The following is a 15,469-nucleotide window of genomic DNA, read 5'->3' on the forward strand; positions in this document are numbered from 1 at the left end:
CCTCTGCTCCTTCTTAACCATTGCAGTGGCCCCATATTTGAAACAAGAGGAAAGATACATCTTGGTTGTTAGGAAGAAAGGAAGGGCAAAGGGAGAATCTAGTAGGTATTTTGGAGATTCTAAGGAATATTAGAAAATCTGGCAGAAGCTGAAAAGAGCACTAAAAGGGGAGAAAACAGCAGCTCGTTATGACCCCGGCCTTGTGTCCAATAACTCACTCAACAAGCACATTTCAGACTTGACTTAGCACTCATTGTGCTTTTACTCATTGCAGGAAGGCAGGTGCAGACTGGTTTACCTCAAAGAAATGGCTTAGAAGGGTTGCTGCACATTTTGCCTTATAGCTTTCCTCCTGTTAGGGCCAGATACTTATTCTTTTTAAGCGAAAGCTCAGAGTTTGGGTCCCATTGCAGGTTTGGGCCCTGGTGCAACTGTATGATGATAAATATGGCCATGTGGTTGGCATCTGTCTGTCTAGGGAGATAATGGAAGAGTGTGCCTTCAGGGGTGAGGTCAAACCATTAGAATTACCATGCCTGCTGTGGCTGTATGTCTCCCTCATTGTTTTTGCTGCGTTAGCAGCACCAAAGTAACCTCTCTGGGGTGCCAGCAAGGGCATACCTAGGGGTTAGTTATGTTGGCTCCCATGAAGGGCGCAGGCCCAGCAGAGTGCAAAAACTGTGCCTCTTCATTCTGAGTTGGAGTGGCTAGGAGCCTCCCCACCCACCCACTTCTGGGGCCACTCCTCTGCTGCTCGGGGCGGCCATCATCTATTTGCCAAGGGTGCAAGGGACGAGGGTGAGAGAACCAGTATAATTCCTTGCCAAGAGAGTCTGTGAATGTCTTTGGGCACAAGCCAGGGCAATGTGAATGGAGGTCCAGGGCTGCCCAGACATGACCCCCTCTTGGCCATGTATTTTACAACTAATTATCATCATCATCATTTTTTATTTGTATGCCTCCTTTCCACAGTTAAAAATAATGCTCAAGGCGGCTTACAACATGACAAGATTTACATAATTACAAAAGCCATAAACAATAAATAAACCACATCAAAAAAATACACAACCAAATGGAAAACAATTTCCACATATATCAAAATCTAAAACTAAGAATACAGCATTAGTATCACAGTTTAAAATGACATACGTAAAAAATAACAGCAATTTAAACAAAACAAAACGGAGCCCTCTCTGCCCAGCAGGAGCAGCGGCAGCAGTCCTTTATAGAGCCCATCAGTGCCCACCCTAGGCCAGGTGGTGAGTGGCAGGACTGGGGCCCTCAGGCACTCAGCAGAGAAGTCTGCAACTAATTATCGGCGGCTGCATCAAATATGTGTGCAGGCAGCCATAATTCTGCAAATGTTGCTCACAGGATTGTAATAGATTTAGGGGTATGCTGTGAGGAAGCACATAGCTCTCTTTATAACTTGCTCCTGTATGGTTGAATCATCTATTGAACTACATTCATCTGCTTCATGTTCTTCCTATTTCTTGTTGCTTCTACTGTTACACAGAAAACAACTGTAATGAACCAAATAAATTTCATAGCATAAATCCAAGAGTTCACAGCGGAATAGGTATGGGAAATGGCACCACTTTTAACAATCCCTGTTGTACATGTGTGGCTATGGTTGCAAAAACAAATTAGTAAATACATAATAAATAAACCTACACTGGGTGTAAACGTTATTCTTCCTCAGCCTCTCTCCCACAATATGTATAGCCTACTTTTCTAGTTATAGTCAGTCTGCCTAACTAAGACACTCATAAAACAGATATTCAATTATATCTCAAAATTGAGATAGAATTTCAATTTTGAAATGCTCAGGTTTCTAAGTGCCTCAATACCAAAATGAATGGAGCCTGGCAAATGTGACCAAGGAATATATTTTACTATTCCGGGATAAGAAGACAACACTAGGGAGAAGCAACATTGGAATAACAACCCTGGATTACTTCGGATGTCCTGTCATAACCTGCCGCCTGTCAGCCAGAGAGGTTTGCCTCCTGCCCCAGAAACAGCGTGATAAAATTATGCATTGTGTTTGCACTGGTAAGGAATTATTTAAAATGTTTCAAAACTCTAAAAAACAAACCCAAAAAACACCCCCAAGTCAACTACGTTTCCCACACGCAACGATGCTTCAATGTGAGAATCTTTGCTTCTATTTTTTTCCAGAGCCACGGCAAAACCCAAGAATTGGAAGTCTGCTTCCTCTCTAAGGCCAAGCAGAAATGCCGGTAGCACGAGCGGAGCAGCGTTCGGCGCGCGCCTCCCGACGGCCACGCGGCTCCCTCCCAACGTCCTTCCCCGCCCCCCACCTCGCATGCGCAGCTGAGGTACTCGGCTTTCGCCGCCGCTTTCTCAGCTGGGCGTTATGCTGGGGCCGTCCTGGGGGCTTCTGCTGACCCGCCGGCTCTTGGGGATGTCGATGCTGTTGCTGCTGCCTCAGGGACTGGTGGGTGAGTACGAGGAAGGCAGGCGAGTGGCGACGGAGCCTCTAGCGGCCCCTAGCGACCGCTGAGCCTCCCTTTCTCCCCGCCACCTGCCCCTTCCCCTCCCGCCCGCTCACCTTCCCGCCCTCTCTCCTCGAGCTTGGAGAGGCTTTGCAAAACGCGGCGCGCGAGTGGGCGGGTCTTTCCAGGCGCCTGAGGTAAACGCGGATGTCCCCCCGCAGCCCGCCAGGTGGCGTCGAGGTGTCCGTCCTCAGCCGCGAGGCGGTTGCGCGCCGCCCGCCGCGTCCCAGGCTGCGGCCTCCGTCGGCAGAGCCAACTGGGCCGTCCATCCTCCCAAGGGGCCTTTCTCTGCCAGGCGGCCTTTCTTACTCCCGAGGAAGCACGCATGGGGAAGACCTTGGTGCCTCCCAGAAGGGTCTTTTAGGGCGATTGACCAGGGGCGCCGACTTATAAAAAATATTGGGGGGGCCCATACCGGGGTCCTGCCCCGGGAAGTTTTCTAAGTTCCAATGTCAGCGGCGCCCGGCAGAGCAGCCCTCTCGGCCACGGCAGCCTGGCTCTCCCAGCCCCCGGGGGCCGCCCTCCTCCCTCGTGCACCCGCAGCGTTCCCGCCCGGGGAGGCGGCGCCCCCAAGGACTCAGGTTCGGTTGTACCTGAGAAGCCGAGCACCTTGGCTCCCAAACAAATCGGCTTCTGAACAATCGAAACCCGGAAGTGAGTGTTCTGGTTTTCAAATGATTTTTGGAGGGCGAACATCCGGTGCGGCTTCCGATTGGCTGCAGGGGGCTCCTCTGGCAGAAGCCGCACTCTGGTTTTCAAATGGTTCCAGGAGTCCAATGGACTCCCAGAACGCATTCTGTTCGAGAACCAAGGTACAGTGGACGCTCGGGTTGCGAACGTGATCCATGTGGGAGGCACGTTCGCAACCTGCAGTGTTCGCAACTCACATTGCTGCGTCTGCGCACACACAGGTTGTGATTTAGCGCTTCTGCTCATGCACAAGTGCCGAAACCTGGAAGTAACCCATTCCGGTACTTCTGGGTTTCAGTGCATCCATAACCTGAAAATGCTTAAGCTGAAGCATCTGTAACCCGAGGTATGACTGTATGTACCAGTCCTAAGGAACTGGCCAAGTAAGGCAATCAGCATCTGCAGGTCCCTTGACAGACAGGAGAGAAGCCACACTCTTGGATTTCTGTTGGTAGATGCCTCTTCCTGAGATGCTTGTATTATGCTAATCATAGAATCATAGAGACAGAAGGGACCCCAAGGTCATCTAGTCCAGCCCCCTGCAATGCAGGAATCTTAGCTCAAGCATCCCTGACAGATGGCCACCTAGCCTCTCCCAGGGAGCAGAGACCGTCTGAACAGCTCTTATTGTCAGAAAGCTCTTCCTGATGTTGAGCCGGAAAAGTCTTTCAAAGCTGCTGCACACCTTTGTTTGGGGTCCTCCCCTCCTTGCAAATGTCAGTGGGAAGGAGGGCTCTGTTTCAACAGAAAAATAAAGATTCCCCCTTTCTTCCAGCTTCCACTCATTCGTCTCCGACTGATAATGGACTTGGGAGGCTTTGAGCCCCTTGGGGAGCTGAGCTGTAAAGGACAACCTCCAATTTTCATGCATCAGAAGGAGCCCAGGAGCCCCATCGGGGCTTACCCTGTGCAGGCTGGTTTCCCCCCCCCCCCCCACAAACACACAAACTGGGTTGCAATTTTGTGGGTCAGCTTTGGCTGGGAGAGGCAGCCCCCGTTAAGTCTCTGCCAGCCCAATAGCACACCCCCCCCCCGCCAAGTCCATGGCAGGAGACAGGCAGCGGCACCCAGACCCCAGAGGCTGCCCTTGGGACTGGCGTTCCCACACTGCCGCCTCCGCAACAAAGGCCAGCGGCCAAGTCCCCCCCCCCCAGCCGCTTCCTTGGTCCCACAGGAAAGCCAGGCAGGGGCTGCACATCCTGCCCTCCGCCTCTTCCTGCTGCCCCCAACAGACAACCAGGCCTGCAAGCTTCCTCTTCTGACATCGCCCAGGCCCCACACAGCCCCCCACCAGCAAAACGCCCAGGAGTTTGAAGGGACCCGAGGGCCACGCAGCCAAGGGGTCTAACTCTGCAGGGAAAAGCTTCCTGTCTTTCCTCTGCCCCCTCCCCACCGGAAAGGGATGGTGGCTGCAGGCTCTGCCCCCCCCTTAACATCTGCAAAATGATTAAGGCTGATACATTGTGTTACAGGATTTTATCTAGGTAACTTCCCTGAGCTGTCAAGTTGAAAGGGTACATTCAGGCATAATATTTGCAACATTTAACAACTTTAAAGATGCCCCCCCCCCTGTAATTTCCATAACAGTTGGAAGGACAAAAATATAACCTCCTATGACAACTCCTGCAACCCATGAGCTTTCAGACAAAGATCATGCATGGACAAATGTAAAGATCTTTGGAAAGTATTGATCGAAACCACAGTAACAAACAAATCAATGTATCTTCAAGGGAAAGAATAAGTAGATCCATTTGCATATATAGCTCTGTAGGCTTAATGAGATTCCCACAAAACATTAGGAAGGCCTTTCTGGTGGTGAGAGCAGTCAGACAGGGGAAGGGGCTTTTAGGGAGAGGTGGGGGGGGCATCTGCCAGGGATGCTTTAGCTGTGAGTCCTGAATTGCTGGGGGTTGGACTGGATGACCTTTGGGTCCCTTCCACCTCTATGATTCCATGACCTTTAAGGGAAGTCACCTCCATCTTCGTCTCAGAGCAGATGCCCACAAGCCCTGGGCGGGAAGAGCCCGAGAGAGAGAGAGAGAGCCCGAGAGAGAGAGAGAGAGAGCCCGAGAGAGAGAGAGAGAGAGAGAGAGAGAGAGAGCCCGAGAGAGAGAGCCCGAGAGAGAGAGAGAGAGAAAGAGAGAGAGCGAGAGAGAGAGAGCCCGAGAGAGAGAGAGAGAGCCCGAGAGAGAGAGAGAGAGCCCGAGAGAGAGAGAGAGCCCGAGAGAGAGAGCGAGAGAGAGAGCCCGAGAGAGAGAGAGAGAGACCGAGAGAGAGAGAGAGAGAGAGAGCCCGAGAGAGAGAGAGAGAGAGAGCGCAGCCAAGCCCCCTTCACCGCCTGCCCCCCCCCCGCCAGCCCCCTCTCCCCTCCTCCCTAGGCGGCAGCTCCGCCATGACCACAAACGGCGGCGGCAGCAGCAGCAGCCGCGCGCGGCCCGGGCTCCCCTCGCCGGCCGCGGGAGCCAAGGCGCGCGATAATTTGCTTAAATTATGTCAGCGGCGCCCGGCAGAGCAGCCCTCTCGGCCACGGCAGCCCGGCTCTCCCAGCCCCCGGGGGCCGCCCTCCTCCCTCGCGCAACCGCAGCGTTCCCGCCCGGGGAGGCGGCGCCCCCAGGAGAGGCGGCAGCAGCAGCCGCGCGCGGCCCGGGCTCCCCTCGCCGGCCGCGGGAGCCAAGGCGCACGATAATTTTTTAAATTATTGGGGGGGCGGAGCCCCCCCAATAAAATTTTTGAGGGGGCTCTGGCCCCCTCAGGCCCCATGGGGTCGGCGCCTATGCGATTGACACAATAATAGTGCATTAGGAGAGTCTGAGATCAAAGAGATCAATCCGAAGAAGTATTTTTGATGCGCGCCAATTTGCTGGCCATCTCCCAACTATCTAAAGGGCTGTCACATGGAAGATGGAGCAAGCTTGTTTTCTTCTAATCCAGAGGGTAGAACCCGACCCAGTGGGTTCCAGTTACAAGAAAGGAGATTCCGACTAAACATCAGGAATAAGTTTCTGTTCAACAGTGGAAGGGAGTCCCTCTTTCACTGGAGGCTTTTAAGCAGAGGTTGAACAACTGTCTGCCATGTATGATCTAGTTGGGTTCCTGCAGTGCAGGGGGTTGGACTAGATGACCCTCATGGTCCTTCCAACTCTACAATCTATGATTCTATGTGGCAGGGGGTTTCAGCAGGAAGTTACAGGTATGCATATTGGTTGGAAGAGAAAGAGTATGACTGGCTGAAAACTTTGGAGGCTCAAGCAGTGTTGAAATGTGATGAACATCAATGATCACGAGTATGCAAGGCGCCCCTGTAGCTTTTAACATGGAGCTGACCATTTTTTTAAATCATTGCAAAACTTGTGTAAGAAAAGCTTTGGTGAGTTAAGCAACACCACTTTGATTTTTTAAAATAAATATATTGTTGTATATAAAATCATCTGAACAACAACAACAAAAAGTCCCCTTCCAATTCTGGTTTCTCAGTGGCCATCTAAATAGCTTTGGGAGCTCAAAAACAGTGAATTAATACTCTTTGCTGGTGATATCCAGCAGGTGTTATTGTAAGCCATACGCTTCAGATAGTGGAAGTGTTATACCCATTACTAGCCTTGTTAAGGTTAAGGTACTTGTTAACCTTGCTCATTTTGTATCCATTCACAGCTACAGTATCCTGTTTATTTATTTTGATGTTGAAATGCCAGTTCGTCAGTGAAGCATTGCTACAATCCACATATAATAATTACTAAATAATATTCCATGTCTTCATTATTTATTTAAATCTGATTGGAGTCTATTTGATTATCAGTGCATTCAAAAAATAAGTTCTGTGGAAATGATATGAATTGCCTCTCAATACCAATACTTGCAATAGTAGTCCACTAATCCAATTTCAGATTGGATGATATATGTAATGTAGCTGTAACTGGCTTCTAGTTTTCAGTCTAATATTCCATACATTCCCTTGGACTACAATTCTATGCATAGCAACATTAGACTAAGTTTCAGTGAAACAGAGTGAGGCTTATTTTTAAAGTAAACATGGATTGTGTTGTTGGTCACAGAACCCTGCTTTGATAATATAGCCTTGGACCTGCATTGTAAATGGTGATGTTTCTACATCAAATGTGTATAGCAACTGTCAGGGGCTCAGGAGCAGAGGCGCAGGGGAGAGAGGAAATGGAGAGCGAAGGGGAAGAATCTGAGGGCAGCGGAGGGCAGAATGACAGTGACCCGAGAGATTCCATAAGCCTCTCCAGTGAATCAGAAGATTCCCAGAAGGGGGCGCCGATGGCCAAGGCAAGGGGGGTCCCAGGGGACACACACCAGAAGCAGGGGGCCAGCGGAGACTCCCAAAGCAGTAGCTGGAAATCAGGACCAGCTTCCCCACCAGAGCGTAGTGGGGGGGAAGAGCCCCATAGGTCAGAGTCAGCGTCTCCTCCGGCAAGCAGGGAGGGGGAGTCAGACCCAGCTAGCATCCCCGAAGAGGGAAGCAGCGACAGGAGCAGTATAATGGTGAGAAGGAAGGTGGCAGGCTGGGCGCGCGCGCCAAGTTCAAATGTACAGGCGCGCGGGACAGCAGAAAGCCCGGATTGGGAACCAGGTCCTAAAGCTCGCCGGAGGGAGGGGGAAGACTCAGGGGAATCAGCGTCAGAAGAGTCTAGGAAGGGCAGGACCTCGGCGGACAAGCGGATCCAGAGGAGGAGGGAGCAGAGGAAGAGGTGGAGCAAGGCTAGGGTCTTAAACTGGTGTCTGGGGGGAGGAGACTCAGACGGAGCTTCGGCGGTCTAGGGTTTAAGACGTAGAGCTGCGCGCCGTGGCTGTAAAAGAGAAACTGAACTTCAATAAAGACTATTTTATATAACAACGGACTGGCGTTGGTCCTCTGTGAGCTGGGACCTGAGGCAGCTCTGACAGCAACATATGTGAGAAGTGCATGCTCATCTGTTTAGCATTGTTTCACTGAGGCTGGAAATAGTAATTAGTCATGACTTCCCAGCATACATATATGGGTTGAAACAGAAATGTTTTATATTTGTAATAGGTTGGTGGGATACATTTCAGTTCAAAACTTTGTGGAAGTTTTATTGTGTTTGGACTTTGGTTTTATTTTAGCTTTCATTTATGAGCAATTCATTTATTTACTTTAAATATTTGACCTTCTCTTTTTCTCTCTCTTGTTTGCTGTGCCTCACTTGTCCATGGCCAAATCTTTGCTGTTTGTTTTACCACATTGCAGATATACATACCTGGTAGCACCAGCACATGTCTCCTCCTCCCCGCTATTAGGACTGCTTTGCCCTTCTCCTTTGGGGGACATTCCAGCAGGAACTCTTCATTTGAAATGAAGAAAATGTGTATTGTATAAGGGAGCATCAGTGCTAATTTTGCTGGAGTTCACACAGGAGAAGGTCCAAGGAGACAGGTTTAAACTGAAGGTGTCTGCTAATACACAGTAGTTCATGCACTCATCTTGAAACACTTTCATATGGGTATTATGAAGTGTTACATGTTCATTTCTGTTAGTTATACCCCCAATATTTGTTCTGTTGGTTGACATGACAAAATATTAAATATAGCAAAGTGGTGAATAACATTTTCAGTTCCAAGGTTTTCTGTAACATTTTTAACTATTGTCTTTTTAAAGTGTGTGGAGAGGCCTGCAACATGGATGACTTACCAAAGTTTACATTTTCTGAGGTGTATGAAGAACTTGTTGGCTTTGCTGTAATATACCAATGCAAAGATGGTGCTGTAAGATTGCCTGGTAAAAGCACCGTCACTTACTGTCGTGATGGTTCCTGGACAGAGTTGGAAGAGCCATGTAAACGTATGTGCTGCTTAATTATTTTTTTAAAAAAACTGGTTATTTCTAAAAGCTTACTCTAATTTTTCAGGCTTCTATGTGACAATCCTGGCTGGTATAAGCCAGAGTTCCCTATTAACATCTGAACCAGGAAATTCATTCTAGGAAAATAAATGAGAATATGGAGTGAAGTTTACTGCCTCATTTTTGAAGCTCTGTAGTCTGTGTTCCCAAATATTCCCAAATCCGTGACTCCACATGTAACCTATTAAAGAATCACAATTTCTGGTCATTACCCAACCCTGCCAATTTTGAGTCTGTTTTATTATGGTTGTTCCCATTTGATGTGGAACACAAAATTCCACAATTTATTTGTGGAATCTAGCAAGTTGCTCCCATTCCTTGAGATGCCTGTTTTGTCTACAGTGAACACATACCTTAGTTATATCCCATTTGGATTACCGAAACATGTTCCACGTGGGGCTGTCTTTGAAAAGTGCTCAGAAACTTCCAACTGGCTCAAAGAGCTGCAGTCAGATTGTTGATCAGGGTTGGTTATAGAGTTATAGTCAACTCCCTGTCACAACAGCTGCATGGCTACTGCTCTGTTTCCACGAAAAATTAATAGTGCTGATTATGACATATAAAGCCCTATACAGCTTAAGTCCAAGCTATCTGAAAGACCATATTTCCTCATACAAATATGCCTGGTTTTGAAATTTTATGGGGAGGCCCTTTCTCAGTCCTGCCACCCTCACAGGCATGCTTGGTAGGGATGCAGGCGAGGGGCTTCTTGGTGGCTGCTCCCAGGCTTCGGAACTGCTTCTGTAGGGAAAGTAGACTGGCTCCCTCCTTGTCTTGGCAGGTGAATACTTTTTGGGAACTGACTGCTTTTAATAAAAAGTCTGGGGCTGTGTTGTTTTTTATTGTAATTATTTGTATGGTTTAAAAAGAAATGTTAATGTGTTTAAAGCAACAATAGTTGCATGATATATTTTGGATTTTTCTATGTTGTCTAGTAATAGTTTCACTTATTTGCTAACTTGTTCATTTTTTAAAATGAATTTCCTGTGCAGTCCCTCCAGACATTCTTGGTGGATCTCACAACAGGACTGGAATAGTGATACAATACCATTGCAATGATACTTTCTTGCTTATTGAAACACCTTCCATTTTTTGTGACATTGTTGCTAATAATGGTAAAGCACTGTGGAGAGGGACCCCCCCCCCAAATGCACAGGTCATTTTTATAGCAGTTTTTCTTTCATTGATGATTTGTTTATTGTCAAATATACAAGTAGACCAGAGGTGGAGGGAAACAGAATGCACATTCTTAATAGGGCATTGGAATTGCTGTTCACCTGCTGCCCACCAATGTATCTCTCTCATTACTCCTGATTCAAAGAGATGCTAGCTAGTTAGGTGTCAATGGCAATCACATAAACAGAATTAATTGACATTTCTCGTTCTCCCAATAACTGTCTGATTGCTGGGAATATGTATTTTTTCAGCTGTGCAAGTGCTAATTACAGGGGGAAATAATCTGGATCCCTGGCAGGAGATGGACTAATTTTCACAACCACTAATTTTCACTGCACAGACACTACAAAAGTATTCTTCAAACAGGAAAACAGGAGAGTATTTTTAAAAATAAGCTTCATAAGAAAATATCCCATCTTTAAGGAAATAGAAATGCACAGATTCTATTTTTTAAGGAGTTTTGCTTTTTAATCTTACTTTCAGTGGTTATATGTGAAAATCCACGAGTTCAAAATGGAATAGAATTAAGTGGATTAAGAGATTCCTATACTTATGGCAACAGTGTTACACTTGAATGTAAAACTGGATACTTCATGATTGGAAATCATTACATTCTCTGTGAGAAGAACGGTACTTGGGTCCCTAAAGTGCCATCCTGCAAAAAAAGTAAGACTTTGAAAAAAATCACAGGATTTACATTTATATTTTATGATTCAACAATTAGAAGCTGTTTAAACTTGGAGAAATGCTGTGTTATAAAAGAGTAAATAATGTATCATGTAGAGTTTTAAGCTGAAGTGTATATATTGACATTCTTCTCTATTATGTCTCATGTAGGGATCTTGGCCGAGTTCAGAGAACACTATTGTAAAAATGGTGCACTAATGCAGAAGGAGAGGCAGCCCAAAATCAAAAATATTTATTCAACACATTTATTTCTGGTGTCATTCAGGCACTGGGTTGGGTGATAACCCTTGTCCAGGACAAGGCAGGAGCGAAAAGGTTTCAGGGAAGTGGGATGCTCCTAGCACCAGTTTTTCACTCCTGCCTTGTAGTGAAGCAGTCAGCTATCTTCACTCCCACATTACTTCTACTTTCAGCCAGCAGCTCTTATCCTTCTACCTATTTTCCTTACATCTTCTCTGTTCTTAGCCAGTATTTACCTTTAATCTTCATATTTGCATTGTTTTTAAGTTATCTCCTTTGAACTCCAGATAAGGTCACTGAACAAAGCTGCACGTTCAGTCAGTGAGGTTACAGACAGTAGCAGTTCATGCGACTGAGTGGAACTGCCCTCCTGATGCTGGTGTCACTGCTGATTACCTGGACGGGGTTCAAGCAGGGCAATGTTGGGGCTTTGTGTGTAGTGGTTGGAGTCCTGGACAGGGGGCAACGGGGGTGGGGAGAGGGGAGATAATTTCATCAGGCAATCAGAAATGTGCTGACAGAGTGAACTCCTTAGCACCAGTTTGAATTCCAGCCAATATGAATTAGACAGCCAAGGAGGATGACATGAGAATGTTTCCTTCTTTCAAAGTTCTGGAACCTTCCCATGTGCATGCCTAGTATGTGCACATTCCACATTCTGAAATCAGCCTTGCAAATGAATCTATTAAAATGTCTACCTTAAAAGAGAGTATATGTAGCCTCAGTAGGTTATTCATTTGTGTCTGAAAAGATCACGCTTCTTCACCTGATTGCCTGTGAGCTTTTCTTACTCATCAGCACAACTGATCAAGTGGTTATTTTATAAGTCTGCTCTATGTGTGACTGCTCAAAAAACTTAAGAGAATTTTCAGAAAAATCAAATGTTTTCTCTTGTGTACTGTGGAACAAGGTTACTTAGTTTGGCCATGAAAGAATCAGTAGTAAACTGTGTTTTGTGCCTTGTCTTCTTACCACGCTCAAAAAGCCAGATACATGATATTATGATTACAACTTGACTCTTACCGCAAACTTATAAAAGCAAGGCTAATATTATACAGATAAAAATTTTTATCTTCTGCAGCTTTATTGTTCTTGTTACAGTTACTCCACATATTTGTGGTGCCCCAGTAGTGTCCAAAGGACATGTATATCCATTGCTATCTGAATACAATGTTGGAGATGTCATTGATGTGTACTGCAATCAAAACTACTCTTTCATTGATGAAACCACAAAGATGAGTGTGCGATGCCAAGGCTACAATCAGTGGGATCCTTTTATACCACTATGTTTGGGTATGTATAGAACCAGTTTGAGAAGCACACAAATATGTTCCTTCCTCAGTTGCTCCATACCCAATATAGATGTTGCCCATTATTGTAAATCACAGATGGTCAATCTTCACCCCCATCTACAGCCCTGTGAGGCTGTTCTAAAAAAAAAAGTAGATAAAACGAGCATAATTATTTTAAGTGATGCAGTACCTAGTCTGCTATCAAGTAAACATTTCGTTTGGGATTTGAGCAGTGAGCTACATCCCTTCCCCTTGTATAATCCTATTGGGGCATATACCTATAGTCTCTGAATCCTCTCATTCCTCATAATGCAGGACTGGGATGGGACTAGAACAATGGCTTTTTAGCTCATGTTGGAAAGCAGAGTGCTGTGTATATTACTAGATAATTACCTTGTTGAGGTTTTTGGGTGAAGTTAAGAGAAAGTGCAATCATATTGCTTTAAAGTTGGCTATCCCAAGTTTCTAATAAGACACGTCACACTCAGCTTTTCAAACATGGCCTTCCTCCCAGGAGGAAGAGGCAAGAGGGCCACTCTGATGATGAAACAGATTCAGTCCCTTACCTCAGACAGCAAATTTGGGGTGCACTGAGCCTAGGGCTTGCCGATCGGAAGGTCGGCAGATCGAATCCCCATGGCGGGGTGAGCTCCCGTTGCTCGGTCCCAGCTCCTGCCAACCTAGCAGTTCGAAAGCACATCAAAGTGTAAGTAGATAAATAGGTACCACTCTGGCGGAAAGGTAAATGATGTTTCTGTGTACTGCTCTGGTTTTGCCAGAAGCGGTTTAGTTATGCTGACCACACGATCGTGAAAAACTGTCTGTGGACAAACGTCTGCTCCCTCAGCCAGTAAAGCGAGATGAGCGCTGCAACCCCAGAGTCGTTCACGACTGGACTTAACTGTCAGGGGTCCTTTACCTTTAATTTAGAGGGGTGAAAATGTTGGGGCCATCCAAAGCTTGCAACTTTTGCCTCATGCAGTAGTGAGAAAATCTGCAAAATCCATGTATTATGAGCATGTTTTCTGGAGTAGCTGCTCCAAAAGCCTACATGCCATTATGGATGGTGTCATCTTGGAAACAATTAAGCTTCTTTCTTCCCCTGCTAAAAGCTATCATTTGGGGAAAACAGTCTGAATACATCTGTGAGAAGGGAGATAGCGTAGAGGAGGGTGCCAGCTAGAGTGGATCCTGTTTGAATCATTTTACGTCATGAACAAGACAGGCTAAGGTCAGCTCTCCTATTAAATTTGAAGATATTTGCATTCACTCTTAAGCTTAAACCCTTAGTATATTCCAAATCTATATACATCAGAGAGGTTTTTTTAACCTTTTGGTGTAGAACATTATGCATCTTGCACAAGTTGCACAAGTATGATTTTTTTGGTTTTGGAACGCTTTGGTTTTGGAACAGACTTCCAGAATGGATTAAGTTTGAGAACCAAGGTACCACTGTACAAAGAAACAAAGCATTGCTTTATCATTTATAATAGTTATTTGTGTTTTCAGCAAAAACATCACCAGACACTTCTAAATTCTATATCCATAATGGAAGAATAACCCAAGGGGTGAAACAATACTATACCCCTGGAGATGAAATTTCTATTCAATGTAATGCTGGGTATACTTTGCTCGGGCCATCTACAATTACTTACATTGGTGGGAGTAAATGGTCACCTAATATTCCAGTTTGTGAACTGAGTAAGTATAATATTTGTGAAAATGCCAAAAGATGTTGGGGGTGCCAGTGCTTACGTCAGGTTTGGTTTCATTAGAATGAAAGTCACTGAAGACTTTTAATTATGCATATATACTAACTGAGCATAAGGAAATAAGGCTCACAACATCAGCACTCTAACCAATACTGGTTATCCATTAGGTTTCTAGAGAGGGAACCATAATGTGAGAGAGGTAGAACGCGGAGTCTCCCAAGGACCAGTATTGGAACCAGTGCTTTTAAACTTCTTCATAAATGGTCTAGCATTACGACGGAGCAGTGAGGTGACCAGGTTTGCTGGTGATACTAATTTTTTCAGGGTTGTTAAAACAAAGAGAGATTGCGAAGAGCTTCAACAGGACCTCTTCAAATTGAGCAACTGGGTGGTAAAATGGCAAATGCAATTCAATGTAAACAAGTATAAAGTCATGCCTGCTGGGACAAAAAAAATCTCACCTATATGCTCATGGGGTCTGAACTGGAGGTCACAGACTAGGAGCAAGACCTTGGGGTCATAGTAGATAGCTCAGTGAAGATGTGGACCCAGTATGTGGCAGCCATGAAAAAGGCTAATTCCATTCTAGGAAGCATTAGGAAAGGAATTGAAAATAAAACTACCAGGATCATAATGGCAACATAGAAATATTTGGTGCAACCACATTTGGCATACTGTGTATAGTTCCAGTCACCTTACTTCAAAAAATATTGTAGAATTGGAAAAGGTTCAGAAGAAGGCAACCAAAATGATCAAGTGGAAGGAGCGACTCCCTTATGAAGTAAGGTTGCAACATTTTGGGACTTTTTAATTTAGAGTGAAGGCAAGTAAGAGACAACATAAAATTTAACTAGGGGTGCCATATATCCAGAATTTCCCAGATTGCCGGGATTTGGCCGTCAGAAACAACTTTTGGGTCACTTTCTGAAAAATGGCAACCTTAAATTAATGGACCCAGCTGAGATGGCAAAATTGACATGTTTAATCAGATAAAAGTCATTGTTGACATTTACTAAATACTGGAAAGATCTCATAGACTTTTTGCATGAAAAATAAAAATAAATAATGGATGGGGGGGTTGAAGATAAGGTTTGTTGATAGAAAGCGGTTTTGTTTGGTGTTGTATTGGAATAGATGAAGTGATTATTGTTTATAGCGGACAGATGAAGAATGGGAAGTTCTTTAATCTCTGAACTTTATCTTTTCTATTTCCTATTGAAAATTCTTTTCTATTTATTTTTTCTTATTTCTCTATCTTTTTACTTTTTTGTCATG

The 15,469-nt window shown here is 45.5% G+C and overlaps 1 protein-coding gene across 10 annotated transcripts in view; it reads left to right on the forward strand.

The window, feature by feature from the left end:
* Positions 1–2,331: 2,331 nt before the first annotated feature.
* Positions 2,332–15,469, forward strand: part of LOC114599340 (C4b-binding protein alpha chain-like) — a 39,040-nt gene continuing 25,902 nt past the window's right edge. For all 10 annotated transcript variants that reach the window (XR_013392960.1, XR_013392959.1, XR_003707287.2 and 7 more), the window contains exons 1-5: positions 2,332–2,465; positions 8,845–9,027; positions 10,747–10,929; positions 12,292–12,483; positions 13,992–14,183. Coding sequence is in view for 2 of the 10 variants with exons in the window: in XM_077929052.1 (XP_077785178.1) it covers positions 2,381–2,465; positions 8,845–9,027; positions 10,747–10,929; positions 12,292–12,483; positions 13,992–14,183 (835 nt within the window). In the remaining 8 variants the exon portion in view is untranslated. The remainder of the gene's footprint in view (positions 2,466–8,844; positions 9,028–10,746; positions 10,930–12,291; positions 12,484–13,991; positions 14,184–15,469) is intronic.

This window comes from Podarcis muralis, chromosome 5 (genome assembly GCF_964188315.1).
Source record: "Podarcis muralis chromosome 5, rPodMur119.hap1.1, whole genome shotgun sequence".
In the NCBI taxonomy this organism is placed as follows: domain Eukaryota; kingdom Metazoa; phylum Chordata; class Lepidosauria; order Squamata; family Lacertidae; genus Podarcis; species Podarcis muralis.